The following is a 27,234-nucleotide window of genomic DNA, read 5'->3' as shown; positions in this document are numbered from 1 at the left end:
CCTTTCAGGCTTTCTGAAACCTTAGGAACAGCAGCAAGAGGTGTCCAGCCTATGTGTGACACCTCATTTTAGCTGCCACAGCTTCATCTCTGGAAAGTGTAGGGAGCATCTGTGACACTGATGCACATGGAAATGGAGCTCAAAGCCTTTGAGCACTGATGAAGTTCACAGTCTCTGTTTTTACTGTAAATTACCCAGAATACAAGACCCTTTTGTTTTTGGCAGTTTGGCATTTTTGTGATCCACACATCGCTTTTCAGACCTTGGATTTTTCTTTCCCATCACTCCAACCTCCAAAGAAACTGGATCAATGATAAGAAAAAACTCTACATCAAATTTTCTGCCGTGGCCAGAGGAAAACTTTTCAGTACAAAGCCTCTCTGGAGCCTACCTGCTTCCTCTGAGCCTTTCCCAAGCAGAGGCAGTGCAGCCTTGACAACACCAAGAAGGGGATGCCAACACCAGGCTCCATGGTCAGAATGAGGGATGGGAGGATGGAGACTTTCAGCCCTTCAGGACAGCCCTGTCTGCACCCAGCTGTACTGCACAATTCAGCTCAGCTGATTCTCAAGCTGAGCCAAGTCATCACTGGCAGATAGAGGGTAATGGATTTATAGGGATAAGTGATTTGATCCGTTACAACAAACCTTTATGTTCTTTGGCAAATCTTGTGAAAAGACTTCTTTTCAAAAAAATTGTAATAAATGTGGGTATTAAAAAACAAACCCCAGTAAATTGTACTTAGGAGCAATTCTCAGCCACGAAGCTCACTCATCCCTCAGATTACTAGGAGATTTAAAAAAGTGAAACAGTTGTTATCACTTGGTCTGTGGGATTTTGTTGGCTTTTGCAGGCTGATTGCTGTGTTTAAGGTAGAGCTGTTGTGTCAGGCTCCCTGTGGGCCAAGAACAATATATTTCAATTATTGACATCCCAAATGTATCTTTTTTGAGGAATGGAATATTTCAACAAGTTTCAAAGACAGAAGAGGCATGGTACCCTGAAGAGCTTTTAGCAAATCTGGCAGGCATAGCACACAGAAGCACTTGGATGGAAGTGATTTGAAGATGTGATCTCCTTTCCCACAATCTCTCTAATATAATTATCATCCATCACAATTCAGAGTGTCCCTCAATAAACAAAATCTGGAGGGGCTGAAGTGACTTGCCCTGGGTCAGTCAGTACACCAAGGACAATGATGAACCACTGCTGAAAAGCTGAAGCCTCAAACTAGGATTTTTTCCAAGCTGACTCATACCTTCATCCCAGACAGTTGTGACATAGGAAGTAAAGTCCTCCATGTTTCAGTGTTGAGATCTCTGAAAAAACACTAAGGTTCTGTCACAAAACTCAAACTTATTTAATGGAGCTCACCGCCATTCTGCACTGAACCTCAAATCAGCAGAGGTTCATTTTTATAAAGTTTGAGAAACTCTTTTTATGATGTTCTCCTCCCTTAGCATGGATTGTACTCATTTTGGTTTTTTTTTCCTAGAGATATTTTTATCTTAGCTTATACTGATGGCCAGCTTGTTCACATTCCCCATACATTTATTAAGCCTACAGAAGGATTCTCAGATTTTTGGATGCAGATACATTCTGAGTTGTTTTACAGGATAATCAGCAGATCTTGTAGCTGTAACTCATTAGGTTTTGTATACTCTCCACCTCTTTGGAAGTTTTCTTTCCAAACTGGAGTATTCCTAATGGTCACAGAAATCAGCTGTGATAACAAAAACAGCTTCTAACTTTGTCCTCTTTTAGAAGCTACACTCCAACAACTGGTTTGCCTAAATAGGCTGCTTAAAACCACTGCTCTTCTTCATTGCTTAACAGCTGGCAGTGACCATTCTTCTTAATGTAGACACATCAAGCACCAAAATAATTCAGAAAACAAACACCAGCCCCAGACTCATCCCAGTAATGCCCAGAAGCTCTTGAAATACATCTCAGAAAATGAAGCCAAGCCAAATATTGGGCTCCCCATCCCAGACATGCTTTTAAATTGTACAGAACAAAAGCCTTTAATTTATATTTGAGTTTAAAATTCTAAGAGCAACAATAAATTAGGCAAATAAACCTGTTGCCCAGGATCAAAAAAGCCCTGAGAGTGCCTAGCTGGGAACATGACCAGCAGTTAATCTTCTAATGATCAGCAGTAAATAGACCACTGAAATACCCCCCGCTCAGAAGAAGCTTTCTTTAGTTTCTTTCCTTCTACCATTTTTTCCTAGCCAAATCACTCACTGGGAGCCTCATTTTCTCATGGTGTGAGGTCAGTGCAGCTCTGCTCCTCACACTGAGCCACCTCTGTGGAGGAGTCGTGCTCTGAACCCCAGCCCAGAGGAGGCTCTGCATGAGCCCCCTGCCCTTGGAACCCCCAGCCAAGCAGGAATCCCAGCCGTGCTCACACACGGCAGGAGGAAAACAAAGAACCAGATAAATAACTCCTTTTGTAGAGCTTTGTTTTTCTGCTTCCCCTCAGCATCTGTGTTTCTGTGTGTACATATGCGATCAAGCTGTGACTGTTAGCAACTGACTTCTGAATTTCCTACCACCCAAAGCTGAAACCTGGCAGAGTCTGACTTACCTTAGGAATCAGGAATGCTGACAGAACCTGCATATTTGAAGCAACCCATCTAAGGTTGCCACAAATCTACCTCATAGGATATTTCTTAAATACATCAGGAGCAAACCCTGAGTCGGGATTATACTTCTACTCACACTCCTGTGATGATCTAACATCTTGAAAGTAGTTGTCATCTGATATGGACAGCCAGTACCCGAAATGGTGAGAAGCACCTGCTCAGTGCCACAACCAGCTTTGTTTCCAAAAGTAAGGTATCATAAAACACATGGTAAGGAAAGCAGATGAAAAGACAATATTGAGCTAAAAGCAAGTAGATTTTCTGTGGAAAGACTTGGAATAACTGTAACTGCATTTTCATGTTCAGATGCTTGATCTGAGATTACTTCAGATGTTAAGAGGATACCAATGAGAGGACACCCAGGAGTAGCAATACTCCCCAGCCTATCTGAGGGCTTAGTGACAACACTGTTCAAGCACATGGCTATTCTCTGCTTCAGAACTGTAGTGAGCATTGGGCAGTATCTAAATCAGAGCATCCCTGCAGGAGCTCCAAGCAGTGACAAGGACCCTCACAAGACCCAGGTAGCTGCCGATTACAGAATTACACTCTCAGCTCAACTAGAGAATTGGTCCTTGCTGTCACAAAACCCAGTGTAAAGCCCTATGCACAACACTAATCTTTTCCCCTGATATTCCTGCTCTCTAGCTAACTGGAAAGAAGGGGATTTTTGTCCTGCACAACTCCAAGAAGCCCCTCGGAGCCCTGGCTCCACCTTCCCCATGTGCAGTCAGTGTACTCAAGCCTTGCAGGTCGGCTCCTGAGTTTGGCCCTTTATGAATAGATCACTATGCTGGCTGCTCCCAGACGTACGCAACCAGTTGTATGTGGTAGAGAATTGTAAGCAAGGGCAGGAATGCTTGTTTGGCAGCCTTTCCCAGCCTCTGAGTGTCTACTGACTTCTTTTTTTTTTTTTTATGTCTCTGTCACCTAATTTTTAAGCTGGGTTTTGATCTTCTCTGCCAACATAAATCAGGGAGAGAGAGTCACTCCAGACTGACATCAAGTGGGCATGTGCAAGCTTCAGAGTGCTGTGCCCAACCATCTGCACATCCTGCAGCAGATGGAGCTGGGATAGGTGACCACACATTTCAACCTGCTGCCTCTCCCCTCGGGATCAGCTGAGGTCTGTTCCCTGTCTGTTAAGTCAGCAACCAGGTGAGAGAAGACAGGTCACTGGTGAAGAAAAGAAACAGCTAAGAAGTCCTGCTATTTATATAAAATCTGCATGCTCTCACCCACTCTTTTCATATATATATATATTATATCTTGCTCCTGCAATTAAAACATGTTATTTAAGGAGAATATAATATTTCAAGCTGAAGAGTAAATTGGAAAGCTGTGTTTTTCATTTACATGAGTTAAAGCCACAAGGGACAGCTGGAATGGCAGTTACAATTAGGCTACCCATTAGGATGCATTAGATGACATTAACCCAAGACCTCTCAGGTCCACCACAAAGCCATCAGGCTGCAAGGCAGTTTAAGAGCAACCTAGAGCTTTATGGTGACACTCATGTTTACTACAAACATTGGAAGAGAGTTATTTTCCCTCTCCATGACATGGCACATAGTCAGTGTTGCTGCTTCCAGACTACAGGGGCTTGGCACTTCTTTTAAAGCCTTTATAAGGCTGAAATCAAATGTTGCAATAACCCTTTCACTTCAACAGAAAAGTATTCCAGAAATGCTGTGCAAAAAGCACCAGCAAGCACAGTCAGCCAAGGGTGTGACCAATCAGACTCCATTCCCAAATACTGCTTATTCATCCTTCCCATGTGTGGTTGTTAAGATTGGAAATTATCCATCTTCCTGGTAAAGAAAGAAACAAAAATATACTGAGGCATCAAGCCACTGAAGTGCTACACAAGCACTACTGCTTTTGCAATATCTACCATGGCTGCTTATCTAGGCTGTGATTTTTCTCCTGGGATCCAGCTTCATGAGTCGTCAAAGACAGACCATGAAACACCATTCAAGTATTAAAAGACTCATAGGAAGCTTGAAATGAACTAAAACAGCAGAGTGCCTGCAACTCAGAGTACCCCCTGAGATTTCACTCACATAATAACTGAATTATTAACTAAAAAAAGAGTAGTGCATGGAAAAATGAAGCCACTTGCTTGTATGTGGCAAAAGTTCTACAGGGATTAAGAAGATATTTAAAAATATCAATTTTTTTCCAGATATCTCCTTAGTTATGAGAGGTGACTTGCCAACTGGAGATCATGAATGCTTAAAGAGAAAATAATCACTCCCAACTAGATGCACTGCTGAGATGTTTGAAGTCCCAGAGACCCAAGCCAATCTTGCTTGCATCAAACTACCTGATCCTCTTCAAATCACCAGCAAGCTTCTGTTTGTAAAGCTGCAGAAAATCAGTCATAGCTTTTCACAAAAAATGCCGAGTTGTCCATGTCAAGAAAATTATAGAAAGTCAGGCTATGGGCAGGAGGGGGAGAGGGTTAGAAAAAGAGAGCATTGTTTATGGAACATGAAAAGCTCCAGCGACACAATATATGGAATTCGGAGGGAAACAGGCCCTCCTTTCTTTCTGTACAATTCAAATAATTCCAATGGCAGACTGGATATTCCCCAAAACGAGTTAAAAAAGCACAGGGCTGTCAAAGCAATTTAGAAAGGGAAAGTTGAAGTAAACATGGTGACTTTTTTTTAAGCCTTAATGCTTGGAAGACCTGAATGTTACCCTACCTAGTGTATGCTTTCCATGGAATAGAAAGAAGTAATAGCTGGATAGGCAGCCCAGGGCAAGGAGACTGCTTGGGCATTTATGGGAAATGCGTGGAAGTCCCCTAGAAACAACCTCAGCTCAAGCATGACAACACACACACACAGCTCTAATCCTTTCTAGGTGGTTCTATGTTCTGATTAAGGAAAAAAAATCCTTATGAAGTCCTACTAGTGACTTGGAGTTGTTATCTTCAGTAATGATACTCTCCTACTCAGCCAGGATGTTTTAAAAATCATCAAAGCAGACAAACAGTTTTTATTGCTTTCATGTTTCTGCATTCATGAAGATGGGAATTTATCATCAAGAGCAAAACACTGAATTCATACTTTCCATAACTCTATTCTTCTTGCTACTGTTTTACCTCCTTACTCCAGATCTAAGTAGGAACTAATCCCTGAATTTGACGGACTCTTTGGACCTTCTAATTTCAGGCAAAGCCTTGTGCAAAGCATATGTAAGACACTATTCTCCTTTGTTATGGAAAGAGGGTTTCCAGCATTTTGCATTATTCAGCTTTCACTGAGAAAAGGAGCGGTAACACTATTTCCACCTCCCTACATATCATTTTGATTTACACATATATACATGGAACTGTGATTAGATTATGGTGAGTATAATCTTGAATAATTGGATCTAAACACATAAGACTAATGTAATCACAAGACCTCTGTTCAGCTGGGTCTAGAGCAATTACACTCAGTAAAACTGCTTGGTTTATATATAAACTTTATTTCTCTAAAGGCTTCTGTTCTTTAAAATATCATTTTCACTGAGTTTGTATCAAACACAAAAAAGGCTGCACACTTTGCCAGTTCTGAGAGATAGTGAATTTGAGGTCTTGCTCACTTACCATTAGAAAGACTTATTGCCTGGTGAGCAATCTCACCAGGACTCAACTTGTTTAAATTTCTACATTAATGGATGATCTGAAACCTAAAAAAGACAGACTCTTGCACAAAGCTTATTGTCTAACTCATGGACTCGGGTGTTTGAAGGAATGGGGTTTGCTTTGTTACTTTTCTGAACTGACTAGTGTGGTTTTGACTGAGAAGCTAAGAATCTCAGCAACAAACTGCATCCATGTAGTCTGAGCTGCCTGCTGTACTTCTTACAGAATGGGAGAATAAACTGGAGTATGGGAATCTAGGAACTAACCAACAATTCCTTTCATCTTGGAATAGAAAATTTCCTTCGATAATTTTAATTATACTCAGGCAGACAACGTGCTGCTGCTGGGTTTGGGGGGTAATTCCATTTTAGAACAGATTTACTTAATTGTTTCCATCAGAGGAGAACTTGAAAATATTTCTAGCTTTTAATTAGCAGGTTGGCAGCCTCACTCTTAACTCTTTGTCAAATAACTCTGGATGTTGAGGCTTAGAATAAATTAACATGACACGAGCATGATGGGCTCTGTACAGCTTCTGACAGCCACGAGGTGTCTCTAGGAATTGTCCCAGAAGGGGTGTGAATCCTGGTTAACCAACAAGACAAAACCCCTGAAATTCAATCTCTGCAGAAGCCTGTTTTTTTTTGTCTGCAGTTGTAAAAACTTTCTTTAATAAATGACTCCTAAAAGAGAGAGCATGATCTTGTCTATCAAATAATCGTGCAGTACTAGAACCAGAGAAAATATATTTACAGAGTCGAAGAATGGTAAAACAAGGGTCTACATCTGGAAGCAGTAAAGGAAAACCTTAAATATGTTAGGAAAAAGTTCCAACAGTGGAAGTCACTTAGACAAAGGAATACGTTGCTAGTTGAGAATGCATGAGGCAACACTAGAAAGAGGTGCTTCAGAGATGAATTTTGAATTTTATCATAACAACACTATTTGGCTGTGTCATCAAGAGCATTAAGACCCACGCTGATTCTCAGAACTTGAAATCTCATAATCCAAAAACTACATCTGCATTCAGGCAGCAGCAAAGCATACAGCAAACACTCTCTGCACAGAGCAAGTGGTTAGGACCTAGAATATTGCTGAAATAAAGGAAACAGAGCCTTTGTCAGGGAGAGGTCATTGTCCACAGTCACTGTGTCCAAGGAATTAGCCAACAGGGACTTTACTGACTGTATCTCTTAAACATTACTCTGCACTGACCAGTCAAACAAAAATAGGCATAACAGAATGGGAACAGATACAGAAATTGTTTAGGACCAAACAGCAAAGCCAAACAAGAATTGCAAACAGGAGGCTAAACTTTTGACTCAAAAGCTGAACTAGGCAGCTCATCTCCTTAGTGAAAGAGGACATTTCTTAGGAGAAAAAAAAAAAATGAACTCTCAAAAGTCCAAATCATGACCACCTCTTCTATCTGTCTCAAGTTAAAGGGTAAATTGGTTGTCTGGTGAGATCTGGGTCATCTGAGCTATAAAAAATGAAGTCCTGGAGCTGCAAGAGACGCAAGCACAATATTTATACTATGGTTTACGTGACTTCCATTTTTGTGATTTTTACTTCTGAAATGAACTTCAAGCTAAGACAATCCAAGAGAGACCTCCTTGATGAAATGTTGAGGTGAAGCTGCCATGTCCTGCCTCCCATGTCATTCAACTGTACTTCAAGAACTTCAATGACCGTGCACAGCACGACGCTACTGATGTGAGGAGAGACCTGACCTGCTGCAAATCAGGTGCAATTCCATATTAAGTAAGCTATAAAGCTATAACTGTCCTGATGTTTGTAAAGAATTTTCTATATTCCACAGAGGTAAAGTCACCCTACTTCAAACAACCTGCCTGTCCAGGCATCCTGGAGCTCTGTTAGAGAGCTCCCACCATGGAGGCCCAGGAGGACTTTCTTCTCCATTGGCAAGTTCATCCAAAGCTCCTACAAGATTTCCACCTCGGTTGCTATCTACAGTTCAGTAGGAAAAAACAATAATATCTCAATAACAAATTACAAATTCAGCCTTTTCTATCTTTAATATGTTGTTACGCACTGACAGCACAAATATTTCCAATTGGGTCACTCAACAGGTTGTTCTTTTGCTGATGAGACTCACGGGTTTTTCTAACTTCTCTTTAAATTTGAAATTGAGACATTTCAAGGAACGCTTCTTTCCTCAAATGCAAAAGAATTACATGAGCACTGTTTCTATTTAAAAAAAAAAAAAAAAAAACACTTTCCAAAAATAAATAGCTCTAATATCTTGCCCATCTCACACGCAGAGAACTGAAACACAAAACGGCCACGTCAGGATTGTCTCTGAGGGCCCAGAAAACTCCTGCCTCCTCCTAATAGAGCTCTCCTGATAAGCTTGGAATAGTGCACGTAGTGCTCATGGAGTCCAGCTGGCCTAGAATGCTTCATGGATCATGGACAGGTATATCCCACATATGGAGAATGAGCAGAAGAAATAGTGAGGGGTTGCTGCTATTTCAGAGCCTTATATACCCACCAAGGCTGTGTCCCATCCCACAACATTTTTGGACACTTCCAGTTTATTCTCCCTGGACTCTGCATACTCCAGGCTGCATCCAGCTGCTGCTGAAGGGGCTCTGCAGTGTGTACTGCACACCAGACAGAGCAGCCACAGGAGGTGACAGGAGTCTGGCACAGCTGTCCCTGTTTTCCATTCCCTCTGCCTTGCAGCACTGCCCATTGCAGCACCCCACTCCAACATGCTGAACTGCCACTCAAGTTCCTCCTTGAGCTGGCCCCTCTCCACTGCAGCAGATTCCAGTGGCAATGGTCCCATTGTGCCATTGGAGGCACCATGGCATGAGAGACAGCAGCAGTGTTTAAGGCACAGCCCAAAAGGAGCCACAAAGCCTCAGTGGGGCTCACTGGCCACACCAAATGCCAGCCTCTGCCTAGTGCAGAAGGCTCCCAAGAAAGGGCTAAAGTTTGAGCAAACACAAGGGCACCTCTTACACTTGGACAAGCTGAGGTAGCCCAAGTCAGCTTAAAACACCTTGTTCACTTCAATTCTCTGTTTTACACTTGGACAACCTGTCGCTCTTCACAGACTCCTCACAAAGTGTCATGAGCTGCACTTCAAGTGCACAAGGCACATGGGGGTCAGCATCACTGTCTTCTCTCAAGCCAGGGGTCCTACTCAGGGCTGCCTGCCAAACTGCTGGATGAACCTGGTCACCCCTGAGGTGGATAAGCTCCTGTAAAGAGGAGGAGAACTGGACAAAGAAAACCAAGGACATACTCTTCCACTGATCCCAAATGTGGTGGGGAATTCAAAGGGCTTCAGACAAGAGGAAAGGCACATTTGATGAAATAAAACCAGTATTTTTACTGTTTTGATAAGCACGATGGATGATAAAAGAGCTTGGAAGGCATTAACTCCACTTCACACTGGAGTGCTGTTAAAGCCAGCATGGCAAGAGTCTATAACCCTGTAAACATATGTTGTGTATTAGATTTTGATCTGGCAGCTTGCCTTAATTTTGTTTTTTTAAGACTCCAGCTAGTTCCAAATACACTTCCATGTTTGTGTTCCAGCAAATGAGCAAAAGGCAGAGTGCTTGAGCGACGGGGACAAAGGAATGCACTGGGACTGTAAGTTCATATTAAAAAAAAACCTCCATTAGTATTGGCACATCAAAAAGAAGATGACAAAAATATCAGCAAATTCTTTTTTCTATCCCTTTCTCCATGCTTTTTGTTTTTTCCAGTGTGCACTTCACAGCTGCTGAGAACAGTAACGATTTTAGTCTCTTCCATCTGAACTATTAATATGGACAAAAGAAGTGACAACTTTGTGACTCTCAACTCCTCACCAAAAAAGCAGCCCACAGAGCATCCCCTGAATAGCAATTAGCCTGGGTCCCTGTAGGTGCAGATGAAGAAATTCTTTCGAGAGGCGTTTCAGACTGCTCAGATTGAGAGCTCCGGCTCATATAAACAAACACTGTTACAAGAGGCAAAGTTGATATGGATTTATGCAAGGAATGCACAGACTGAATAAGCAGTTTGGTAATTAATGGAGTTGACAGGCACTTTCTAATAGTACTCAAGTATGTGCAGACTGAATGGTTTCATATACACGCTGAACCAAAGACAGTATTAATTTTTAACCCATTTTATACCTAATCACTCAGATGAAGGAAACACATGCATTCTTTTCCTCTTGGGTATTAGTCTTGACCTCCCAAAGCCTGACTATTGGGACATAAATCCTTTGCACTTAGTACTATTGCACACAACAAGCCCACAGATGTCTTGTACAGGATGATATTTTTCTTAAAGACCATTTGAAGAATGAACTTTTGATTACTTTCTGGGTATTGATTACTTCTTTTATGTCCCACAGCTTAAATGCAGCAGCTTTCCTCTTAACAAAGAGCTGAGAGCTTAGCTGCTTGAGTTCAGGGAATTTCTGAAGAGCCCCTCATGACTAGAAGAAAATTTCTTTTATTACTGGCTTCCAAGCAAGCCAAACCACTGCTCCTACAAGCCCAGCTGCAGAAACTAAATATGCTTAGTAAAGTCTTGAGCAAAGCACTGTCCCACCTGGCAGGAGATGATGGTAATTTATTGTGCACGGAAAACATTGTGACATTTTGAACTGCACAGGGAGAATGCAGCAGTAATATAACTGCTCCCACACAGGAATGAGATACTCAATGTTTTCTCAGTCTGGAACAGGTTCAGGGATGATGCCTTGATCTGTTTCACAACTTCACCCCTCTTAGGATCAGGAAACAGGCTTCTAATACATTTGGTTTATGTTCTCATACCCTAGGCAACAGAAGAATCTTCTAAAGGTTGTGTCCACAGAAACCACCTATGGAAACAAGATTTGGTCAGTCTTTCCTTACCCCACACTCTCCTTCTTAAGTGACAAAATCAAAAGCAAGACCAAGACAGCCACCTTCTAGGGCCTCCATAAAGGCACTGAAAGATCAGAAGGGACTACTTGGAAACACATTGTCTCCTGCCATTGAAGCTGTAGGTAGTTGGAAAATATCTACTGAATGACCCCAGTTCACCAGCAAAAGGTAGATGAACTGTCAAATGGAGTTAGATTTGAGGTGCTTCAGGCCCATTATTCTGTCCAGCTCAATGGCAGCCACCTAGGAAAGAATATATTAAATATATCCTCTGTTAAAAGCCTTGTAGATGGGGCAGAATTCTGGCAGCCTGCTGGGAACCCAGCAGAAAGTCAACTTGCTACGACTGCTCAAACATCAAATGACACAGCGCTGCCTGCTAAGTGCCCCCCACTCCAACTCCAGCTGCAGCTGCCTTTGAAGAAAGGTGCAATGCCTTCTGCATAGATGAACATGCCGAATAAAGTCTTTTAAAGGATGTGAGAAAGAAAACTGTCATCAAAATGTACCGAGCAATTACGGGTTGAAGGTTGAACTATTATTACTTCATGCCCTCCCATTCCCCTCCCCTCCAGGGTGGGAAGAAAGGGGGAGGATTATTCATTTGTATTCAAGCACTTCATTAATGTTTATAAGAGAATCCAAATATGCAAGCAAAACAAGGACAAAACACTTGCACCAGACGTGTGATGCGATAAATGTCACTGGAGCAAATATTTAGATCTGTTTACAGAGAGGCCTATTAAGTCCTTTTTGAAAAGCTGTGCAGTGTTGTGGCTTGGTCTCTGCCTAGCAGCTCCAGCGTAAACACATGGAAGATGGCTAAGTCTCTCTCTCTCATTTTGTTATGACATCTGGAAACCTAAGGAGGTTGGGAGAAGCCAACTGGCTGCCCTACTGTGATGTCTAGCTAGAGGGTCTGCCTGTTGAATGATGGCAGGACATGCAAAGTGGAACTGTTGAGTTCTCCAGCTTGTGCCAAAATCAGTGGATTTTCAACACAACAATCCCTCAACAAAGGTTGTTGCAACACACAAGCCCTTAGTTCATTGCTAATGATGCAAGTCTATGCTCTCTGCCATTTTTCAAGACCATTTGCATTTGAGAAAATCAGTTCCATTAGGGAATAAAATAGCAAAGAGGGGTGGAGCCACTCTATTCATCAAGGGATGAAGATGTGTCCCATAGTCCCTTGCCCAAAGAGCTGTAGGTTCTGGAGTTCACAATCAGCCTGAACTTCTCCAGATGTCCCCTTCATCAACTCTAGCCCCTCTGCATAGAAATATTTCTAAGAGTACTAAATAAGTTGAAGGGTATAAGAGAAATTTGTAGATGGAAAAATAATAGTCTTAGCCCCAGATGTAGTAATGTAATTGGGGTATTTCAGCCTCTGAAGTTATGCCTCAGTTTCCAACATGTTATGTAAGGCCTACAGGTATAAAATTGTCTGTGTTGTGTATATGAAGACTCAGGGTTCCTTATCCACATGCCCAGATTGCTTCCCTTCTGTTTGGAAGGAATGGTGCTCAGGCCACACAGACGTACAGGACTCTGCAGTGACCTCAAGGATGATGGCTGAATTGAAACTCTCCTGACTTAGTGAGTTTAGTTCACTTTTTCCCCTTGGCATCAAAAATTCAACATGAAATCACAAGTGACTCTACTCAGTCTGTTTCTAAGCCTATTAAAATCACAAATTAGTTAGGAGAATATTTACAAACATTTATTTTCTCCCTCATTCTCTTAAAAGATTATTTGTCTACATGAAACTCCTTTCTGCATAAACCAACAGGAAAGACACCTTGCCTGGTTTCAAGAGATATAGTTTTGGGTTCCCAGTAAAAGGATTGCCAACTTGTTTGATTTGTTTTAACAGGTACTACACTGAGCACTGTCCCAGGAACAAGTGCCAAGTCTTTTGGGATTCTCCCATAGTTATATTATAAGCTATATCCTCAGGTCTAAGCACTCTTGAGAAAACACACCTCTTCCTTCCCTAACTGATAATGATGGATTATTGATGTGACGGTTGCTAAACTTGTTCTCTTAAAAAGCGTAAGAAAGTTGTGACACTTCATGTTTTAGAAGAACAGCAAATTCATGCAACACTCAGCTGAACAGTAAATAAACATTGGTTGTCCCTACTGCGTAACAGGAATTAACCTTTTCAGACTTAAGCATCCAAGAGAATTCTTTTTCCTGAAGTTTTCCTTTCTAATTAGTGTCCCTAATTAATTCCTGCAGAAAATGTGTGATAGCTTAGTGTCTTGGTCCCAAACCAAGGGTTTGGTCACTTCCATGACACTACATTCAGCTGTTATTCTCTGCTTTTGCTGTGTTATACTGCTCTTAATATACCAGACTCGTCAGGAGTGCCAGGCCTCAAAACGTTGTCAGCAGCATGCCAAACATCCACAGGGAAGAGAGAGGAATCCCTTCCCCTACTCTTGTTCAGCTACCTCCTGCTTTGGAGCCAACCCTTGGGTTATTTATGTTGCGTGACCTTGAGATAAATGGCATTTGGCAGGCCGCCGGATGACTTCGTGTTTCAAATCAAACATTCTCAGTTTCTCCCACACTGACAATGGGAATAATTCCTGAATGCTTTTTTGGGGGTGGTTCTTCCCGTCTCATTGCCTGCCATGGAGCTCTTTGGTAGCTACGTCAGGGTTGGTGAACTTTAGCTTGACTTTCTTGTTAGACTCAAGTACCAAGTGCTGTGTGTGGTTTTCTTCTGTGGTTTGGTGTGTATGTGTATATGTGTATTTTCTCTTTGTCCCAGAGTGTCTGCACTGCTGGTATTAGAGCTACAATTGTTCTATATATAAAGCAAAGATCCCTTGAATGATCTGCCAAAGGCTTTATCTGTGAACAATCTTTGTCTGTACTTGCTTTGCCGTTAACCAGTTTTGACTCTACTCCATAATGGCTGGAGCTGCTTTGCCTTAACTGATATGTATCAAAGAGAACTGCTAAAATTAACTGCTCATGAACTGTGTCCAGGATGTTAGATTAACTCATGTGGAATCCTTCAGTGAACAAACTGATTTATGATGTGTTATGACATTGTTATTTGATGTGTTGCACAACAACTCAATTTTAAAAAATGAAGAGCGCTCCATTAATAAGAGATAAATCTTTCCAGTGTAATTCAAATGAATCTGCAACAACTTTAGAGAGAGTGTGATAAGGGATCTTTGTGGGTTTAGTGATTGTGTTTTGCGTTCTTAGGAGTATCTTCCACTGGGATCTCTTTGTCAGTAATGACAAAACCCATCCAAAATACGCCAAAATACGACACCTTTTGGGAGATTATAGCTCTTTGTATTTCCCAAAATACAAAAGGGTACTACTACGAGTGATTCCCTATAACTAATTCTTCCGCCTTTGAGAATGTACAAGTGCATCAATGATGCTTTCTTTCCACTTCAGAGCCATAATTTGCTGAAGTCCCTACAGGGTACATCCATCCATTCCAAGCTTATCCAGCGACAGTTAACACACAGCAAGTGCTCAGAGCAGTCATTTTCATTTTCAGGAAAAAAAAAACCCACCTTTATACATTTAGATATAAATTGAGTCTTTTTTTTTTTTTAAAGCAAACACTATTCCATTACTGGAACATGAACCAGTGCAAATGCTGACCTTAAATTATGAAGTTTTCAGAGTGTGTTTCAGATGAATACATGTTAAAGGCTCAGATCTCTCTGGATACCCAGCTTCAACAAAAATGCCTTTGAAAGCAAGCTTGAGTTATACACTGCACAGTATGTCTCATTTCACAGCCAAGCCACTCAAGTTAATAAAGAAAATCCTCTCTGGCCTCACACAATTAGCTTGGGTAAAAAGCTGGCCAGTGCCAGTCTGCAGACAGGGACAAGCTGATCCATAAAGCTGGACAGTGTTTCATGCCTGCAAAAGCCTGTTGCCTTGAGCCTCTGAACTTCATCTTGCCACCAAAACACGTGGATTATTTCAGGAAGGTATAACCTTGTCTCATGGACTGATGAAGTATTTTCTCACTGGTATTCTGTAAATGGAAAGGAGAAATGGTGAAGGAGCTGAACTGCACCCCAGTTGTTTGTAGGCTAAGAAGTACTGGAATTGTTTTGGCCATAAAGTTATATCAGAAACTTGACTTTGTGTGGTTCTGAGTGTCAGTGAGTTATCTCCTTCAGCCGGCAGATAATGAGCGTTTTTGGGAATGTTCTTTCTAGCTTCTTCCTGTCTTAATCAGGAAATTCATTATGAAAAAGAAGGGCTTTTTGTATCATTAACTCTTATGAAAACAACATTTTCAGGCCCTTTTTGCACACTTGAACCTCTCCTGCCTCTGTGATAACCCAAAAATTAAGCATTACCTCAGCTTGAAGGCAAACTACAAGTTAGCATCCCATTCAACTTCCAGTATGTCAGGAGTTCCTCTCATGGTGTAAGGCTTAGAATGTTCACAATTAATAGAGCTGGGATGATTTTACCAGTGCTTTAAGAACCAATGAGACACATTGGGATATCCTATCACACTTCCTTCTGGCATAACATTTATCTCAAAGATCACTTCTAAAACTGTAAATCAATCACATGCCAGGAATACAAAGACCTTCAAAAATCTGGGCATGTTTCTCAAATCACCCTTTTGCCCTCTCCCTCTCTGCTGACTCTGCAAACTCCTGCACTCTGAGCATTTGGTCTCACATTTAAATAAATATTCCCCATCACTATTATGCTGTCACCTGTAATAGGAAAAGGCTGCAAGAAATCAAAGGGGAGCTAAATTTGTGCGGTGGCAGAAAGCGTACAGAGAATAATCAGTCTTCATTTTGATTGTTAACAAAAGTGAGGGAGCCTAATGGAGACCTTGGATTTAGTACAGTCTCTAAAATATTGAGAGGATACTTTCAAGACACAGAACCGCCTACTTGAAAGAAATACTTCTCCTGTGTTCCTCGTAACTTGACTTTTATTAAAATGGAAAGAGGTTAGAAAATAACTGTAAGATTTGTTTCCTTTTTCTCATTCCTTGGCTCACTAAGGCACTCTGATGAATATTGCTTTGCTCTATGAAGGCAGCTTCTTCTCTGTTTTATGTATTGGAGATATCTCTGTCTCCCAACAAGTGCCCCAAAGGAAGAGTTAGGGTAGAAGCAGCGAGAAGCTTAATTAAATCTGGGGGAAACATAAAGCATTTGTTGCTATTTCCTTAATTATGTTTATAAAGCTAACACGCTGCCTATGACTGAATTCCTAGCTTTTTGCCCCATCTTCTCTAACTCCTATTTTGCAGGGATACCCAAGCATGACGAACCTCTGGACTGGAATTCATGTGGAAAGCTTCATAACTTCCACACTAACTGAGCCTAGCAAAAGAAGAAATCAGATTAGTTTCTTTTTCTTTTTTTACAATCCTTTCTCTGCGTGATACTAGGAGTTTCTGGGAATGGTTCAGTGTTTTCCCTGGCTTCAAGGGACTGTCTGGAATGGGTACAACATACAGGATTTGGTCTGTCACTTTTAACACTGCTACCCACCGGCATGGGCTGCAATCCTGATTTTGAGGAAGTCAGGAATAAAACTCACTTTTGACATCTGCAACACTCTTCAAGCCCTCAGCATTGTTGCAGTGCCTGGACAGAGGTGATCAGGAGTGGTCCACTGATAATAAATCTAATTACAATATTTCAGGGATGATGATTTCTTTAGGCATAACTGGCCTATGGGAGTTTATGTATGATGAGAAATGGGGTGTCCAGGACTATGTTAAATGACCCTCAGAGTGGAAAATCTTGGGTCTTTGATCTCATTCAAACTAAAAATACTTTTGCTAATGAGCCTCTCAAGTCATACAACATCCATTTCTAAATGCTGAGCACATGGGTTTAATTTACCGTTTTTACCAACTTTCATTTATATTGTGCTACAAGTCCTGAAATTACTTGTACCAGAAGCTCTAAAATATTGGAAATCCAAATGTGAAGGACTTCTGTTGGAATAACTAGCAATAAAAGCAGCAGACATGAGTGTGAATTCCTTCTTGAGCTTCTAACAGGTATTAACCAGGTCACTTTTCATTCTCTGTGTCTTCAAATGACAATTAGATCCAATAAACAGTAACAATAATACAAGGTAGCTGTATTGTTCTCTTCAGCACCAAAAAAAGGGAATTCATGGAAGTGTTGAGACGCCATAACTACCAGCTGTTGTGATGGATACAACCGGTCTTACAGGTTAGTTGCATGTCTGTTCCCACTCTGCAGAGGGCATAGTCTCACTCCAGCTCCAGGCCAAGAACTGAGGTATTAAGTTCAAACACAGATATCTGCACTTTTAAGCTCTGCAGGCACCAGTTTAATTTCTGGTGTCTCAAGCGAGCTGGAAACCATAATGCTTTTGGGGTTACAGAAGGAGTATTAAGTTCAAAAACTGTTGCAATGTTCAGAAAAAAATGTCTTAGTAATTGCAACCTAGAAATAATTTGAGAGCTTCACAAAGATATTGAAATTTTGTCATCCACCCACAGTGCTTTCTGTAGATTATAAGTATAAAGGCATTGGGTATCTGTACAGGTTGTCTGCTTGGAAGAGGGACTGGGTATGTAAGAACACAATGCAAATATGTTTCCCTGCAATACGGGGCTCTTCTAGCACTGATCCTTGAAAGTTAAAAACAATAAAGTTTCTAAAATACCAGCCATTGCTGGAAATCTCCATTTTTGTGCTACAACCTAAACATTGCATTCTGTGGATGTCAGCTTACAGTCATTCATCCAAGCAGGCAGGGAATCTCACTAATAAGACCAAAAGATGAAAGAAATCACACCAAGTTTACTTGGCTCAAGCAGTAACACTGTGATTTCTTCTGCCTTTTACCTGTCTCATCAACTCCTAATGACAGTGAAAAGCTTAATAAGGGTTTGCAGAGTAAAGCCTAGCACAGGAGAAACCTGCTATTTTACAGTATGTCCCTCTGAAGCCCCTAAAAATGCTTTGCCAGCAGCCCTGCCACTGATCTCCTCTCTGCAGGAGTGCAAGGTGAGCGAGTGCCCTTGCTTAAGATCATTTCTGGCCTTTGCAATCCAGGAACCTCTGACTCGCCCAAATGATGTGGGCTGGCTTTATAACACGGATTGCTACTCACTAGGGAGCTGAGGGGAGGCTGTTAAAGACTTTCTGAGGACTGTAAGTTGCACTACACTTGAAGCTGAGGTTTTTAAGGTCAATGGTTCATTCTGCTTATAAGCAATGAACTCTCGGCCTGGAGGAGGATCCTGACTGCTGCTGCACCAGCATCACAAAGTGACAACAAATAACAAACAGATTGAAAATCATCACTGTGTAAATATCATTTACTAAACAGAGGCTTTTGTACCTGCTGGGTTGGCAGCTCTGAGGTGGCAAAGACACACAGGAAAAAAAGGCACAATTCTGCTGTTTGACTTCTATACACTGGTAAAGTCAAGCTGCCTCAGGTACAGTAGGGACTCCCTTGAGTGTCTGTCAGACTATTTTCTGCAGATTTTTCCCTTTCAAGGTCCATCTTACAGATGTCATTCCTATCTAATACCAATCACAGGCAGCACCCATAATTTTGCAAACAAATCAACCAGCAGAATCCTCCGGACCTGCTCATGGGAGGCAGGTACACCTGCCTTAGGCTTGGATGTTACCAGGGGAGGGGTGAAGGATCAGAGGGAAAGGAAGGGCTCATACCTGACCTGTTGTACAAACACTTCTGGCAGTTATATACACAATAAATAAAACAGATGAATTGCCAGCTGCCTCTCGAACCATCATTAGTGACTGGATTTTTTCTTAACAGGCATCAAATGCCTGGGTGAGCCTTCCAAGGGGCTGTGGGGCAGGAGCACAGAGCCACTGCCTGTACAGAGCAACACCTACAGCAGGTACAGCTATGAAGTGTCAGCTGCTGATCCTTTCAGGTGTTACTGCCACTACTGTACTTTTAATACTTGCATGGTTTCATCCTCAACAGTTCCCCTGGTGAAGACAGGGGGCATAAAGCCTCCACATAAAGCAGCTCCCATTAGTATTTAAAGGGAATGAAATGGAAGGATTTCTATTTTTGCTGTACGAATTTCTACCCCAAGGTTAATTTTGCTGGGGGAATTTTTTTACCCTGGGGCATAAGGGGGTGAAGAGAGTGATAGTTTAACAAAAGCCAGCAAGCTGCAAACTATGTGCACTATGTATGGCACTTTGTGAAATCAAACCCTTTAACAACATTTCTTTCAAGAAGATTCAGCAGTCAAAACAGGTAATGCTGTTTTTGATAACTCCTGCTTTCTTCACAATATCTGAAATTGTATAAAAGCAAGAAGGTGTCATTTCTACTAGGCAAAACCCACTTTTATTTCAAAAATTTAAAAAAAAAATCAGTAATACTCCCTCATACAAAGTATACAGACTATCAAAAGTCAGCTAGCACTGAAACTGAGCTCTTTAATTCAGTTCAGAAAACTTTGAGCCTCTATCTTTCATCAGGACAAACAAGTAAATTTCTCTTGAAGTCAGTTACACTGGTCCTGTCAGCTTGGAGAATCCCAGCTTTGTGATCACAGCAATGTTTAGTTTTTCAAATGGACAGGGCAGATCGAATAGAGGATGTGGCCCTGCCTATATATTACTGTGTATATTACTGTGTTGCCACTGCAGAGCTGTCAGTGACCAAACATGATGGACCACCCATCGGCCTTTTATTAACCAGCACTTGTTCCCCCCTCTAATCCTATCACCAGAGTAATCAAAGCTGCCATGTCCCAGGGTTTGATGGAACAGCAGGACCTGGGAAATGAAGACTGATTTTGTTAACAAAGTCATTCCTACCCCATGAATGCTGTCTCATTGGTAGAAGTCGGGGAGATGAGGTTTATTTGTGCAGAGAACGAGGCGGCAAAGAAATGAAAGGTGGAGAATGGTGAAGTGTGAAGTTTAATCTGGCACAGTCTGAGGTTTCTTTCTTTGAGGCCGTCTCTGATCCAATCAACACTGGTTTGATATTTAACATCTCCCCCTGCAGTTGGAAATGATACCAGCCGGAGGAGACCAGAGTCACGGCTTCCCAAACAGCCAAAGGGGAGAAAAGGGAGCGCTGGCAGCTCCCCACCGGCCTGACAGCTCCCCTGCCAACAGGCTGGCATGAAGCTGGACCCTGACACAAAATTTCCCCTACAAACCTTGGGATGCAGTGAGCTGAATGCAGACTGTCCCTGAGGAGAGCAAGCTCAGGATGGGATGGGAAAGGGATTTTAGTTCTAATGTGGAGGAAGGGCTATGAACACTGTCTGGGAATGGGGATCCTGCTGAAAAACAGGATCAACACAAGCAAGAGATGACACTCACCTCCCCAGGGAACAGCAGTTTGGGGAGTAAGACTTTCCCCTTGCTGACTATATAGACCTTCAGTGGGGACACACTGCAATCACTCCGGGCTGATGGGGGTCCCACGACAGCCCTGGGCCATCAGGGAGGATGCAACAGACCTGAGCAGCTGCAGAAGCCACTACCTCAATTCTCCTTACTCCAGCAACAGCCTGGGGAAAGCCTCCCATCACAGAGCCACATGAGGGTCCCAAAGAAGAGAGAAAGCTTAGCCCTATTCCCAGCTGGCCCTCAGAGGGCACATGGATGAGTCCTCACAGCCAGTAGTGGCTGCAGTGCCTCTGCCAGGATTCCACAAGAAGGCCTGGAATGTCACCTGCCCCTCACCAGTTCTCAGCCCTGGCCAACTTGATTTTGTCCTTTTCTGGCCACTCTCTACATAAACATCAGTGCTGTCAAACATACTCATCTGCTTCCTCTTCTTCACTTGCCTCAGCTCCTCCTGCCCCATGAAAACCCTGAAACTTCAAATATCAAGGAGCAGTAAAATTTCAACCTGACCCAAACCTGCTCTGAACTCCCCTGCATCCAGGCTGCCAAGACTGCCTTCTGCTGGGATTCAGACACTGCGACAGCAGCTCTACCACACCCAGGGCCCGGCCTTTGAGTGACCAGCAGCTGCCAGAGTCCTGGGAGGTGGGATAACACTTCCCCCCAGGATCCAAGCAGGAGAGTGGCCGGTCAGCAGGAGGATGGGAGTGATGTGGAAAAGCAGCAGGAAACACTGTGCAAGGGTTTCAGGGGGAGCAGAGCATCAAACTACAAAGTTTCGGGGTTTACAATAGAAAACAATGCTCCCTGCCCTACCTGCAGGAGCTGGCTCTCCAGGAAGCAGTTAATTATATGAGCCACCTTAATCTTTTTATCCGGCTAAGACAATCAACATTTCAAAGCCACGCACAGAACGTTTCAAAGACCGTTCCTGGTCAAAAATGCAAGTGTATCCACTTTCTTTCAGAGCAGATCAAAACCAAGTACCACACCGGGACCACTCCTAGATTTCCTCCTCCTCACAGTATCAGATTAACAGATTTGGTGTATGTAGTCAGATTAAATATTTGCAGTAGCACAAAGCTGCCTTTGAGGAGAAGAAGTAGGAAAAAAAAGCTTTTTTTGTCTTTTTTTTTTAATTTGCTTAGGGCAAAAATACTGGACTTTGGGGACATGGGAAACAAAAGCATTGACATGATTGAGCAAGGCACAGTCCTAAAACCTGAATTCTGAATGCAGAAATAATGTCCAGTGTTCCTGTAATAGTAATGCTGAAAACAGGTAAAAAACCACTGATGCCCTTAGCAGATTTGGGACTATAATTTATCACAGATGTTCTCATCAAACTGTGCAAACACCCTGCGAGACAAAAGCTGCTCAATTTCTGATTTCCATTTTAGTGTATTTTAATTACGTGTTGCTTAAGGAAGGCTCCAAGACCTGGAATTGGGAGGTGAAACCTTGCAATAGTAATCCACTCTACTAAATTAGCACAGTAATACACCAAGCAGTAGGACTGCCAGACGATGTGATAACATTACAAATTACTATTGTTAAACAACTAGCCAGGTGTCAGGATGCATGGAAACCTAGAGGAAGCAAGAAAATAAATATCTGGTTTGTTTTGTTTCATTTTGTCTCCTGTTGTTCTGGTGGCCTTGTTCCCAGAAAAAGCTTCAATCTAGGAAAATTCCTCCTGAACACTGATCTATTTCAGCAACTGTGTCAATTCTCTCTAACAATTAAAATGGAATGTATTATTTTAATCAGCACAACTGTTTTGCATAGATGACTATCCTTTGCTTGCCAATAGCAGTAATACCTTTACTGTTCTTTTTTAGATTATTTTTGGAGTAAAATGAATGGGAAATTTTTGTTTCTATTTAAAAGTTGGACAGAGAAACAATTATGGTTAAGACCAGCAGTGAGTTTTGTACTCTATCCCTTCTTCCCTTCTATGTTACTCACTCTCTAAAAAGAAAAAAAAATGTAGCATGATTCACATTTAAAAGGCTTCCAAGAGGTACAATTTTAACCAGGTGCTTTCATGTGCTTGATTCTAACTGCCATTTTTGACCTAATACAACCAAACACTATAGGATGCCTGGAATGGTTAATTATTTTTACCTCACTGTAAAGAAGAGGCTCAACAGAGAGGACAGGCACTTAAATCTTTCAGACAGAACACTGTAAAACGAATTCCTTGATTTGGATGTGTGTTAAATAATGCAAAGGTCCTGAGGTGCTTCCTTTTATTTTTGTTGATAACAAGAAAATACAGTCAAAAGTGTATGCAACAAATCTTCTCTGAAGGCTGCATGCAGAGGTAAAACTCGTAGATGAAATATTGGATGAACCAAATGTTAGTGAAAGCTAGACTTTTCCCCCTTCAAATAGTTCCTACTGGACTTCAGGGGAGCAGGGGGTGAAGGCACTCTAAGGAGATTTTAATCACACCGAAGATCAGTCCTTTAATCCTTATTCCCACATCACCAAGAATTTTTTTGGTCAAAGTAGGACAGTAAGATAAGGCTGGAAATAGACTGATCCAAAACTAATGACAAAAAGCAGGTTAAAAATGAAATATCATAGCAGTAACTGACACCATCTAAAATCCCTCCTGGATTATTTGTTTTCTTCCACACACATTCATTTCCTCAGTTTCTAGTAAATCTCATTTCACATAAACAGTTCCACAAAGCAAAGTCAATAGCTGTTACTGTGTTCCTGATTAATCCACTGAAATGAAATAGATCTCATGGCTTAGTATTTAGTTGTTTAAAGCTAAATCCATTGAAAGAATTCCGGAGTCCAGTTACGCCAACAACTTTTGTTTCTTAACCTACATCCTTTTCTGTTTGCTGAAATTTACCTGCTGGAAAATGAACTAAACCCATGCATATTGCACACTTCATTTCCCTCAGCACAAGGGCAACATGAGCCACTTTGTTTTGACCCGGAGTGACCACTAAAATGACAACTGACAGTTTGCATGTACTTAAATCAATTTGAACAATGTCGAAATTTCTATTTTCATTGTTCATGCTTCACCCTCTTCCTGACAAGTACCACAAAGCTGCTTTACTTCAAAACAAACTAACAAACAAAACGATCACTTTTTAACCCAGCTCCAGGGCAGGATGGGAAGCATGGGAAGTTTCCCTCACAAGTGGCGAGCAAGCAGATACACACATTCACATCCTGGACATTTGCCTCTCAAATAAATTATACACACGATACAGACTCAGCGCACATCCCGGGGTCTCTGCAGGCAGCAGGGACCGGCCTGAGAGAGAACAGGCAGCCCCATACAAAAGCTGCTGAGGCCCCTCAGTGACCACCCCACTGCTGCAGGCTTGGGGTTCCCCCCATCAACTGATGGAAGTGCAGGAGAGCGGCCCTCACATCCTGGGATAAGGCCCAGAGGTGAGTCTCCTTACCTGGGAGAAGTTGAGCCCGTTCAGCGGGTGACATTGCTCCTCCACCCGCTCCACCGCTCCCGTCTTCTTCTTCATCCTCTCGGCCTCCTGGGCCAGGTAGAGATCGAGCACGGGCACCCCCCTGGAGCGAATGTCCGTCTCCGTCAGGGAGTTCACCATGAGCATCACCCAGACGGGCCTCTTGCGCTCCCAGTTCCCGGCGATGGCGTTGAAGAGGTAGTCGGCATAGAGCCCTTTGCCCCGCTGGTCCGGGGTCATCCAGTGGGGCAGCATCAGTTTGATGTAGTCCAGGTGGCGCTTGAGGCGGCGGTACAGCTCCCGGGGCAGCACGTCCTGCAGGTTCTCCCCGTGGGGCAGCATCTGGCAGCTGGCCAGCCCCGAGATGGTGAACGGGTCCGTCAGGTCCAGCTCGAAGTAGACGCTGGAGCTGGCGTGGAAGGCGGCCTTGGAGTTGTCGGGGATGAAGTCCCAAACTCGCGTGTAGGGCACGTGGATGGTGCCGAAGAGATAAGCGGGGGGGTCACGGCGAATGGTCCAGAGGAAGGAGTTGAGCTCTCCTTGCTGCGGGGAAGACACGGGGGCTGCTCAGTGACGGGGGGGACACAAAGTCAAGAGCAAGTCCTGCCACCCTCGGGGCTGCCCGCGGGGCAGGAGGAGCGGGGGTCCCGCTTCCCCCTCTCCTCGCACAAGCCCCACGCGGGCTCGAAGCGAGCACAGCCCGTGAGCACCACGGGCACGGGTGAGGCCCGCGTGGGGACGGGACCCGCCGTGCGCCCCGCTCGGCCCCGCATCCCCCCGGCCCCGCTCCGGCCCCGCTCCGGCCCCGGCCCCTCCGCGGGGACGCGCGGGGAGCGCCGCCGCACCTGAGGGGCCACGCGCGCCCGCGTGCACGGGGGGGTCCCTCCGCGCGCCCCCGACCCGCTCGCGCCCCGCGGCCCCCGCGCGCCCCGCGGACACGCGCGCATCCCCCGCGCGCCCCCGGCCCGGCCCGGCCCGGCCCGGCCCGGCTCACCGAGCGGGGCAGGTCGCACTGCCCCGTGTCCATCTGCTCCCGCCGGGCCGCGGCGTCGGGCAGGAACCCCCCGAAGACGAAGCAGATCAGCGTCAGGTTGAGTTGCATCCCGCTTCCTCTCGATCTCCTCTCTCTCCTTCCCAGATGAGCCTTTTTGGATTTCTAAGATCTTTTTTTTTTTCCTCCCCCTCCTCCTGCTCTTCCCCTTTTTTTTTTTTTTTTTTTTTTTTTTTTTAGCCTTTTTTTTTTTTTTTTTTTTTTTTTTTTTATTCAAACAAACTTTGCCAGTCCCATCTGCATCTGACAAGTGCAGGGGGAAGGACTGGCTGCCCCCTCCCTCCCATGCTCTCCCCCCTCCCGCCCTTTCCCACCCCCACCCCCTCTGGCTCCGGGCTTGTCAGAGGCGCTGGATGCTTTGGGGAGGACGGTTCTCATCGCCAGCCTCCGCCATGCTTTGGTGTTCAGACCGGAGACGCTCCTTCCCGCCGCCGCCTCGGGAGGAGGTTGGGAGGAGAGGGGCGGGGGGGGGGGAGAGCTGAGGGGGGAAGTGGGGGAGAGCAGCCAGAGAGTAAAAAAGTTTTAAACGAAGGGGTTTTGTTTACTGTTTTTTTTTTTTCCTTTAACTCGGCGGTGGAGAGGGGGTCCCGCGGCGCCCTGCGGGAGGCGGGCGGTGCTCGGCGGGGCTCGGCGGCCCCCACACCCCGGGCCCGCTCCGCGCTCCCGCTCCGGAGGCCGGACCCGCGCCCGGCGGAAAGTTCCGCGCAGCCGCCCCGGCCCGCCCGCGCCTCGCGCCGCCCGCGGCCGCCGCCAGGGGGCGATGGCGCCCCGGCCGCGCCTGAGGGGCGGCGGCGCTTCCCCGTCGCCCGCCCGGCCCGCGGCACCTGCGCCTTAAACACCGACAGCGCGAAAGAGAAATGCTCTGACATCCCCAGACTCAGTCTACAGGGTCACTGGGACGGGGCTTGTCGCGGGCAGGAGCCGAGGGCAGGCGGCTCCCCGGGGAATGCCCTGGGGCACCCCCGCCCCGCCCTCAGCGGCTGCGCTGACCCGCGGTCAGGACGTGTCCGGCTTTCCGCGGCCCCTCCGGGCCCGGCGGGGAGGGCGGGACAGGGACGTGGCCCCTGCAGGGCGCGGGCGGCACCGCAGCCGAACCTCAGTGTCCTCCCGGGACCCCCGGAGCTGCACTGGGGGATGGAAGGAAGGAAGGAAGGAAGGAAACTTGTGTCGTTTTCAAACATGCACCATTAGCCATCCCGCTTCCACTTGGACCGAAAAGCCTCATCAACACGCTCTGAGGTGATTCTCGGTGACGGGGACACTTCCAGGGTCCCTGAGGGTCGGGAGTCCTCTGTGGAGGTCGCTGCAGAAGGGATTTGAGTTCAGCAGCTCCAAGTCTTTAAACACAACTTACCGTGTGTTTAAAGGGTTTCAGAGCTGACAGCGCCTGTCACGGTCACAGGCGAGAACTCGGGCCCCTCCAGGTCCACTCTGGGCAGGGATGGGGGTCCGGGTGCCGGGCATGGCCCGTTCTCCCTGCAGGACCTGCCCAGCCCCGGGTATCGCCCTCATCCTGCCCTGTGCAGCAGAGCCGGTCTGTGTCCTGCCTTTCCCATCACCTCCTCGACTGCAAACCCTGTCCAAAACTGGGAGGATCCTCACTGTATTGGCAATGATCAAAACTACCAGAATTTACATGATGAAATGCAGTCATTACTACTGTGATGCACCGGCCCAGCAGAGTTTTGCCAAGGACAGTGACAGACTCAGGCTCACCTGGGTCTAAACGTGGTTTCCTGAAAGCCCCGTGGGGACTGTGAGGGATGTGGGTTGCTGTGGTGACTGATGGACCAAAGCAGCCACACAGGCCACTGAAAGGCACTTTGGAACCACTGTGTGAGCATTCCCTGCTCGCTGCTCCTGGCATCCTCACCACAGTGTCGGAACCAGCAGCTCCTTTCTAAGTGATGCCACTCATCCTTTTCTCTCTTCTCCCAGATAGGTAAAAATCAGGTGGAGTGAGGGACTGGTTTTTCCTTACTGTGTTTCTATTTCTTTAATATTTCAAATAAATATTCCATTTTCTGATTCAGCCCTGAGAGATATGGCTCAGAGAAGGGAAAAATAGAGAAGGACAGAGAGGCAGAAGGCTTTTTAGCACACAGGCTGTCACGTCGCTTCAGGACAGGACACTGGTGAAACAACCG

The 27,234-nt window shown here is 44.5% G+C and overlaps 1 protein-coding gene across 1 annotated transcript in view; it reads right to left on the bottom strand.

The window, feature by feature from the left end:
- Positions 1-25,887, bottom strand: part of TRABD2B (TraB domain containing 2B) — a 265,264-nt gene extending 239,377 nt beyond the window's left edge. The window contains exons 1-2 of the mRNA XM_083867587.1: positions 25,031-25,887; positions 24,019-24,579 (exon numbers count right to left, since the gene is read on the bottom strand). Of these exons, the coding sequence (XP_083723713.1) occupies positions 24,019-24,579; positions 25,031-25,138 (669 nt within the window). The 5' untranslated portion in view covers positions 25,139-25,887. The remainder of the gene's footprint in view (positions 1-24,018; positions 24,580-25,030) is intronic.
- Between the last annotated feature and the right edge of the window lie 1,347 nt (positions 25,888-27,234).

Source organism: Zosterops lateralis (assembly GCF_965231275.1).
Source record: "Zosterops lateralis genome assembly, chromosome: 9".
In the NCBI taxonomy this organism is placed as follows: Eukaryota; Metazoa; Chordata; class Aves; order Passeriformes; family Zosteropidae; genus Zosterops; species Zosterops lateralis.
This window is presented reverse-complemented; position numbering and strand designations above follow the sequence as displayed.